This window comes from Rhinopithecus bieti, unplaced genomic scaffold, assembly GCF_001698545.2.
Source record: "Rhinopithecus bieti isolate Rb0 unplaced genomic scaffold, ASM169854v2 scaffold_9899, whole genome shotgun sequence".
In the NCBI taxonomy this organism is placed as follows: domain Eukaryota; kingdom Metazoa; phylum Chordata; class Mammalia; order Primates; family Cercopithecidae; genus Rhinopithecus; species Rhinopithecus bieti.
The window spans coordinates 5640733-5649738 of record NW_016806979.1 but is presented as its reverse complement, the minus strand read 5'-3'; the positions used below and the strand labels follow the sequence as shown (position 1 = coordinate 5649738).

General features: G+C 52.9%; 1 protein-coding gene across 2 annotated transcripts in view; it reads left to right on the top strand.

The window, feature by feature from the left end:
- The first annotated feature begins 3030 nt into the window (after positions 1-3030).
- Positions 3031-9006, top strand: part of KXD1 (KxDL motif containing 1) — a 10368-nt gene continuing 4392 nt past the window's right edge. Inside the window, exons 1-3 of one of the 2 annotated variants that reach the window (XM_017879430.1) lie at positions 3031-3178; positions 6891-7012; positions 8287-8439. In XM_017879430.1, coding sequence (XP_017734919.1) covers positions 6912-7012; positions 8287-8439 — 254 coding nt within the window. In that variant the 5' untranslated portion in view covers positions 3031-3178; positions 6891-6911. Of the gene's footprint in view, positions 3214-6890; positions 7013-8286; positions 8440-9006 lie in introns of both variants that reach the window. The other variant, XM_017879431.1, reaches the window with a different exon arrangement.

The window sequence follows — 9006 nt, the reverse complement described above, 5'->3', positions numbered from 1 at the left end:
TTTAGTAGAGACAGGGTTTCACCATGTTGGCCAGGATGGTCTTGATCTCCTGACCTCGTGATCCGTCCGCCTCGGCCTCCCAAAGTGTTGAGATTACAGGCGTGAGCCACCGCACCCGGCCTAATTTTATTTATTTATTTATTTTATTATTATTATTTTTTGAGACGGAGTCTCGTTCTGTCGCCCAGGCTGGAGTGCAGTGGCCGGATCTCAGCTCACTGCAAGCTCCGCCTCCTGGGTTCACGCCATTCTCCTGGCTCAGCCTCCCGAGTAGCTGGGACTACAGACACCGGCCACCTCGCCCGGCTAGTTTTTTGTATTTTAGTAGAGACGGGGTTTCACCATGTTAGCCAGGATGGTCTTGATCTCCTGGCCTCGTGATCCGCCCGTCTCGGCCTCCCAAAGTGCTGGGATTACAGGCTTGAGCCACCGCGCCCGGCCAATTTTGTATTTTAGTAGAGACGGGGTTTCACCATATTGCCCAGGCCAATCTCGAACCCCTGACCTCCACCATGCCTGGCTAATTTTGTATTTTAGTAAAGACAGGATTTCTCCATGTTGGTCAGGCTGGTGTCCAACTCCTGACCTCAGGTGATCCACCCATCTCGGCCTCCCAAAGTGCTGGGATTACAGGAGTGAGCTACTACACCTGGCCTCTTTCTTTTTTGTTTTAAGACAGAGTTTCGCTCTTGTTGCCAAGGCTGGAGTGCAGTGGGTGATCTCAGCTCACTGCAACCTCTGCCTCACAGGTCCAAGTGATTCTCCAGCCTCTCGAGTAATTGGGATTACAGGAGCCCACCATGCCTGCCTAATTTTTTTGTGTTTTAGTAGAGACAGGGTTTCATCATGTTGGCCCAGGTGGTCTCGAACTCCTGACTTCCTGATCTGCCCACCTCAGCTTCCCACAGTGCTGGGATTACAGGTGTGAATCACTGCGCCCTGCCTGATCTTGGTTTCTAAATCCTACTCTTCAAGCAAAGGAACCGGGTTCCTTGGAGAAAATGGCTGATTCCAGGGATTTTCCACAACATTGGATCATGTTGTGGAGCTCAAGATAAATAATGCTCAGAGAATGGTGGGGACATATTTAAAGGACACAGGAGCTAATTTAAAGGGGCAGGAAAGGAAATAATTATAACCCATGAAATAAATCTATATCAGTTTATAGTGATTGTTGTTGTTGTTGTTGCTTTTTGAGACAAAGTCTCATTCTGTCACCCAGGCTGGAGTGCAGTGGCACAATCTCGGCTGACTGCAACCTCCGCCTCCTGGGTTCAAGAGATGCTCGTGCCTCAGCCTCCTGAGTAGCTATGATTACAGGCACCTGCCACCACACCAGGCTAAATTTTTTTTGTATTTTTAGTAGAGACGGGGTTTCACCATGTTGGCCTGTCTGGTCTCAAACTCCTGACCTCAGGTGATCCACCCGCCTCAGCCTCCCAAAGTGCTGGGGTTATAGGTGTGAGCCACCGCGCCCGGCCTGTTTGTTTTTTGAGACTGGGTCTCACTCTGTTGCCCAGGCTGGAGTGGGATCTTGGCTCACTGCAACTTCTGCCTCCTGGCCTCAAAAGATCCTCCCACCTCAGCCTCTTGAGTAGCTGGGACCATAGGCTCGGGCCACCGGCCCATGTTTTTTTTTTTTTTTCCCAATTGTAGCTGTGAGGCATTTTATTACAGAAACCTGGTACTCATATACACAAACTAATATGAATTTAAAATTCACCATACATTTTCTTCCTTTTTTTTTTTTTTTTTTTTAGAAAAAGTTTCCCCCTTCCCCCCAGGCGGGGGGCCAGGGGGCCCCTCTCGGCCCCCCCCAAGTTCCACCTCCCGGGTTCACGCCATTCTCCTGCCTCAGCCTCCCCAGTAGCTGGGACTACAGGCGCCCGCCACCACACCTGCCTAATTTTTTTGTATTTTTAGTGGAGATGGGGTTTCACCATGTTAGCCAGGATGGTCTCCATCTCCTGACCTCGTGATCTGCCCACCTCGGCCTCCCAAAGTGTTGGCATTACAGGCGTGAGCCACCGCGCCCGGCCCATTTTCTTCATTTTTTAGTTTGTCCTTTTTTTTGAGACGTGGTCTTGCTCTGTCGCCCAAGCTGGAGTGCAGTGGTGCGATCTTGGCTCACTGCAACCTCTGCCTCCCGGGTTCAAGCGATTCTCCTGTCTCAGCCTCCTGAGTAGCTGGGATTACAGGCTCCCGCCACCACGCCCGACTAATTTTTTTTATTTTTAGTACAGACGAGGTTTCACCATATTGGTCAGGTTGGTCTCGAACTCCTGATCTCGTGATCCGCCCGCCTCGGCCTCCCAAAGTGCTCGGGTTACAATTACAGGATGTGAGCCACTTCCCCCAGCCCGTAAACCCTTTTTAAAAAATTCCCCAGTGCATTCCTCCAAAACAACGTGGAAGTGTAAATGGAAACCAGGGTTGGGCGCGGTGACTCATGCCTGTAATTCCAGCACTTTGGGAGGCCGAGGCGGGCGGATCACCTGAGGTCGGGAGTTCAGGACCAGACTGACGAACATGGAGAAACCCTGTCTCTACTAAAAACATAAAATTAGCCGGGCATGGTAGCGCATGCCTGTAATTCCAGCTACTCGGGAAGGCTGAGGTAGGCGAATCGCTTGAACCTGGGAAGCGGAGGTTGCGGTGGGCTGAGATCGCGCCATTGTACTCCAGCCTCGGCAACAAGAGCTTAACTCTGCCTGGGGAAAAAAAAAAGGAAACTTAGACTAAAATCAGCAAAAATGGAGTAGGTTTGTCTGAACACAGATGAGTCTGATTCCCTGCCTGGAAAGCAGGACACCTGAGTGTGGTTTGGTCGCTGACCACTGTAGCATTTCCGACCTTGCAGAGGGTTACCGCTCTGTGACGCCAATCACACCATCTATAAAACGGGACACTTCTCAGCCTTCCTTCTTCCGGGCTGCTTTGAAGTCTGGGCTTCTGGAAATACGCAGGCGCGAGACAAACTGTTTGATTGGCTATTCATTGTGATGCGCCCGCGAGCTGTAGCTCTGTCTAAGCCCCGCCTTTTCCTATCGTGACTCCACGCACGCAAGCGACTCCAGGGTACGCCGCCGCCACGCGCACTCGCACGATCGGTGCGTGGTGACGTTGCGCCAGCGCGGGCGCCATCCCGGAAGCGCGAGCAAGGCCGCCAGATGTGCAGGTGCCGCCGCTACCGACGCCGGGGCAGAGTTTGGGGTGGGGCTGGGGACTCCAGGGCCTCGGGGAACCGGTCCGGGTCGGGCGCGGCCCCCGGGCTGCGGTGGGATGGGGTGCGCCGCTGGCCACATCTGGTCATTGCTGCTGCGCACAGGCATGAGTTTCCCCGTCTGCTCAATGGATACGCAGGCGGCGCCGCGGGCTGGATCTGGATCCGGATCAGGGGCATAGAAATTGGGGCCGCCTGTGTTCTGGGTGTGTCGTGTAACCTGGAGCTGGGCGTTGCCCGGTCTGTGCCTCAGTTTCCCCGTATTGTAGGGGATGGGGCGTGAGGGGGTATTTACGCCCCTCCCCACTTGGGGTTTTTCAGAGCTTGGATGGCTGAGTTAAATTCTGTTAAATAACCTGAATATAGAACCGTGGTGCTTCTCTCTCTCTCCGTGTGAGTTTTGGCAACTGAGCCCGCCCCTGTGAGCCTCAGTTTCACTCGGAGATGATTGTTTGCCTCGTAACGGTGATTGAGGATTAACTGAAGTGCTCTACAAGTGTTTGCCCGTAATATGTTCTTAGAGACCCCTGGGATGCTGTCAAAATGTTGATTCCCGGGCCCTGTCCCGGGACTTCTTCACACTCCTCTTGGAGAAACAGCCTGTCCTGAGCTCCACTCGTTATCACCTTTGGTTTCAGTTGCCACAGACAGCACTGTGAGATCGTCATTCTACCTTATTCCCATTTTATGGTTGAAAAAAACTGATTCAGAAGGGTGAAGTGGCTCTGCCATGGTCAAACAGCCTACCTCTCTGTGTTTCTTCAATAAATCTACATTTGGAGTTGGGATCAGAGCTTTTGCTGGGTTAATTTCACTGTGTATGTGGGGCAGACTAGCAGTAATCAGAGGCTTCTTGTGAGAGGAAGTTGCGGGGGGGACGGGAGGGAAGTGCCAGGAACCCCCCCGGCCCTCACATCTGGGAGCCAGAGACAGAAAAGAGTCCTGTTTTGAAGCAGGAATGTATCCCAGAAGGTCCCAATACTGTGCCTCTCTGGCACTAGCTATGGACCTCCCTCTCCAGGTGTCTTTCTTTTTTTTAAGTTGAGATGGAGTCTCCCTCTGTCACCCACACTAGAATGCAGTGGCTTGATCTCGGCTCATTGCAACCTCTGCCTCCTGAGTTCAAGCAATTCTCCTGCCTCAGCCTCCTGAGTAGCTGGGACTACAGGTGACCGCAGTCATGCCTGGATAATTTTTGTATTTTTAGTAGAGATGGGGGTTTCACCATGTTGTCCAGGCTGGTCTTGAACTCCTGACCTCAAGTAGTCTGCCCACCTCAGCCTCCCAAGGTGCTGGGATTACAGACATGAGCCACCACGCCCAGCCTCTGAAACCCTTTCTGATCCAGTAGAAGTAGGTCTCTCTGTTTCTTGGCTATTAAATGTGTGGGCCTCAGAGGCAAACTATATCAGGATCCTAGATTTTTCCTGAACTCCCTAGGAGGGTCAGTGCAGTAGCCCCTCCTCCCCTGGTTGCTTCTGGAAGTCCCTGCCTGCCACTACAGTCATCTGTGTGCCAGTGAAACTGGGAACCTCAGAACCATCTGGGTTACTGGGGCCCACAGGTTGGCTGTGAGTGCCTGCAATTCTTGGCTTTAGTTTGCTAATAAAAGTGTCATGTCATGTAATCTCAGCACTTTGGGAGGCCGAGGCGGGCGGATCAAGAGGTCAGCAGATCGAGACCATCATGGCTAACACGGTGAAACCCCGTCTCTACTAAAAATACAAAAAATTAGCCAGGCGTGGTGGCGGGCACCTGTAGTCCCAGCTACTCGGGAGGCTGAGGCAGGAGAATGGCGTGAACCCAGGAGGCAGAGCTTGCAGTGAGCCGAGATCGCACCACTGCACTCCAGCCTGGGCAACAGAGCAGGACTCAAAAAAAAAAAATAAATTTAAAAAAGCATCATGTCAGAGCTGAGTTTGAAAAGTTCTGTTGCCCTTCCCCACAACAACATTCTGACATTCTGGCAGCCCCTTGCTATGAACCAGGTTCCGGGTCAGGCTTTGGTGACAGACACGCCTCTGCCTTTTTTTTTTTTTTCTGTTTTTTTGAGACAGAGTCTGTTGCCCAGGCTGGAGTGAAGTGGCGCGATCTTGGCTCACCACAACTTCTGCATTCCGGGTTCAAGCGATTCCCCTGCCTCAGGCTCCCAAGTAGCTGGGAGTACAGGTGCCTGCCACCATGCCTGGCTAATTTTTATATTTTTAGTAGAGATGGGGTTTCACTATGTTGGCCAGGCTGGTCTTGAACTCCTGACCTCAGGTGATCCACCTGCCTCGGCCTCCCAGAGTGCTAGGATTACAGGCGTGAGCCACCGCACCCGGCCACCTCTGCTTTTTTGGAGCTGACGTTGTGGGGGTGACAGGCAAATGGGTTAGCTGATGACTAGGATAATTTCATGAAGATGTGAACCAGTGAAGCAATTAAATCAAGGTAAAGTGTGGCTGGGTGCGGTGGCTCATGCCTGTAATCCTAGCATTTTGGGAGACCAAGGCAAGAGGGTCGTGTCAGCCTAGGAATTTAGGAGCTGCCTAGGCAGCATAGCGAGACCCTGTCTCTTAACAAACAAAAACAAGGTAAAGTAGGCTGGGCACGGTGGCTCATGCCTGTAATCCCAGCAGTTTGGGAGGCTGAGGTGGGTGGATCGCCTGAAGTCAGGAGTTCAAGACCAGCCTGGCCAACATGGTGAAACCCTGTCCCTACTAAAACTACAAAATTAGCCAGGCGTCATGGCAGGCGCCTGTAATCCCAGCTACTCGGGAGGGTGAGGCAGGCGAATCGCTTGAACCCGGGAGGCGGAGGTTGCGGTGAGCTGAGATCGCACCATTGTGCTCCAGCCTGGGAGACAGGAGTAGAACTCCGTATCAAAAAGAAATAAAAAAGTGGCCGGGCGCAGTGGCTCAAGCCTGTAATCCCAGTACTTTGGGAGGCCAAGACGGGTGGATCACGAGGTCAGGAGATCGAGACCATCCTGGCTAACACGGTGAAACCCCGTCTCTACTAAAAAATACAAAAAAAAAAAAACTAGCCGGGCGAGGTGGCAGGCGCCTGTAGTCCCAGCTACTCGGGAGGCTGAGGCAGGAGAATGGCGTAAACCCAGGAGGCAGAGCTTGCAGTGAGCTGAGATCCAGCCACTGCACTCCAGCCCGGGCGACAAAGCGAGACTCCATCTCAAAAAAAAAAAAAAAAAAGAAATAAAAAAGCAAGGTCAAGTAGTAAGAGAAGCAGTAAGAGTGACTGGAATAGGGGTCCCTGACCTCTTGGGAGAGGAGACATTGGAGGTGCTGATGATTTGCTGAGGCAGCCACACATATTCAGCTTGTGAGGACAGCAGGTGTGTGACGTGGAATGAGGGAGGAAGCTAGCAGATCTGTGCAGATGAGAGGTGCCTGTGGTCTTGGGCTCATGGAAGAGGGAGGTGATGGGATTCTAATGTGCTTGGGTACAGTTTACAAATACAACCTCTCTTAGTTTGCCCAATACCTCCAAATTCCTGGGCTGGCACACCTGAGGTTCAGGTGGCATGACTGAGCCACAGTCACACATCCCCACCGTAGGATACCACCACGGTTGGGTTAGATTCCAGCACATGGGGGTCCCGGCCTGGCCTCTTTGTCCCACCTCACCTGGTGACTGGTGCAGACCACTCTGTTCTTGCCTGTTTCAGGCAGCGGAGGAGGAGGAAGAGATGGACCTCCCGGACTCGGCCTCGAGGGTCTTCTGCGGCCGCATCCTGAGCATGGTGAACACAGATGATGTCAACGCCATCATCCTGGCCCAGAAGAACATGTGAGTGGCGGCTGGGGGATGTGAGTGTGGGAAGGAATCCACAGGCTGGCCAACATTCTTGTCTTGCCCGCCCCTACCCGGGGCCCACACTGGTGATAAAATGAAGGAAATGAGCAAATCTGTCGCTGGCTCCAAAGTAAATTCCTTCCCGGCCTGGAGGCGAGGCCTTGGCACGGGAAGCAGGGCTTTGGGGAGGTTTTGCAGCTGTGGAGGTTTGAAGGGCCGCAGGGGCTCCGGACCCGAGGCCTGGGGTGGGGAGAGTTGAAGGACCAGAGGAGACCATATGCAGGGTTTTTTGTTTATTTGTTTCTTGTTTTTGAGACAGAGTTTCACTCTTGTTGCCCAGGCTGGAGTGCAATGGCGCGATCTCGGCTCACTGCAACCTCTGCCTCCTGGGTTCAAGTGATTTCTCCTGCCTCAGCCTTCCAAGTAGCTGTATTACAGGCATGTGCCACCATGCCCAGCCAATTTTTGTATTTTCAGTAGAGGCAGGTTTCACCATGTTGGCCAGGCTGGTCTTGAACTCCTGACCTCGTGATCCACCTGCCTCAGCCTCCCAAAGGGCTGGGATTGCAGGCCTGAGCTGCTGTGCCTGGCTGGTCTCCTATTTTTTTAAGTCAGATTCAGATGTGGCTCTGGGGAACTTCCAGACTGAGGGGAGACAAAGCCAGACACAGACCCTCCTGGCCCTATGGTGTCAGGGCTGGGCCAGAGGAACAACCTGGGGCTAGTGGAGTTGAGTCTGATTGGGCCGGGCGCAGTGGCTCACGCCTGTAATCCCAATACTTTGGGGGGCCGAGGTGGGCAGATCATGAGGTCAGGAGATTGAGATCATCCTGGCTAACACAGTGAAACCCCGTCTCTACTAAAAAAAAAAAAAAATTAGTCAGGTATGGTGGCGGGCACCTGTAGTCCCAGCTACTGGGGAGGCTGAGACAGGAGAATGGCCTGAACCCAGGAGGCGGAGCTTCCAGTGGGCTGAGATCACACCACTGTACTCCAGCCTGGGCAACAGAGCAAGACTCCATCTCAAAAAAAAAAAGTCTGATTGAACAGGTAGACAAGGCTACATGAGAAGGACACCCTTGAGTAGGGTTTTGAAGGTTGAATAGGAGTTTGCTAGGTGGCTCAAAGAGTAGGTAGAACTCTGCAGGACAAAGGAACAGCCCATGCAGAGGTTGTGAAGCAGGCAAGGGCTTGGCATGAACAGTCAGCTGTGCCAGGTTGGGCAGGGCCCCGAAGCTGGGCAGCTCATGCCTTCTCTCCACCATCAGGCTGGACCGCTTTGAGAAGACCAATGAGATGCTGCTCAACTTCAACAACCTGTCCAGCGCCCGCCTGCAGCAGATGAGCGAGCGCTTCCTGCACCACACAAGGACCCTGGTAGAGATGAAACGGGACCTGGACAGCATCTTCCGCCGGATCAGGTGGGTGCTCAGCCTCACCCCAGGGCCCCAGCTGACCTCTGCCTCCACCTCCCCACCTAAGCCTCAGTTTCCTTCACATACCAGTATAAAGGGGAGATTTCTTTTCGTTTTACAAGGCTTCGCTGTACACTTAAGTGTCTGGGACAATTCCAACCTTGGGATAAAATCTTTTCTTTTTTTTTTTTTGAGACGGAGTCTCGCTCTGTCGCCCAAGCTGGAGTGCAGTGGCCGGATCTCAGCTCACTGCAAGCTCCGCCTCCTGGGTTTACGCCATTCTCCCGCCTCAGCCTCCGAGTAGCTGGGACTACAGGCGCCCGCCACCGCACCCGGCTAGTTTTTTGTATTTTAGTAGAGACGGGGTTTTACCGTGTTAGCCAGGAGGGTCTCGATCTCCTGACCTCGTGATCCACCCGCCTCGGCCTCCCAAAGTGCTGGGATTACAGGCTTGAGCCACCGCGCCCGGCCAAGGGGAGATTTCTGTTCGTTTTACAAGGCTTCGCTGTACACTTAAGTGTCTGGGACAATTCCAACCTTGGGATAAAATCTTTTCTTTTTTTTTTTTTTTGA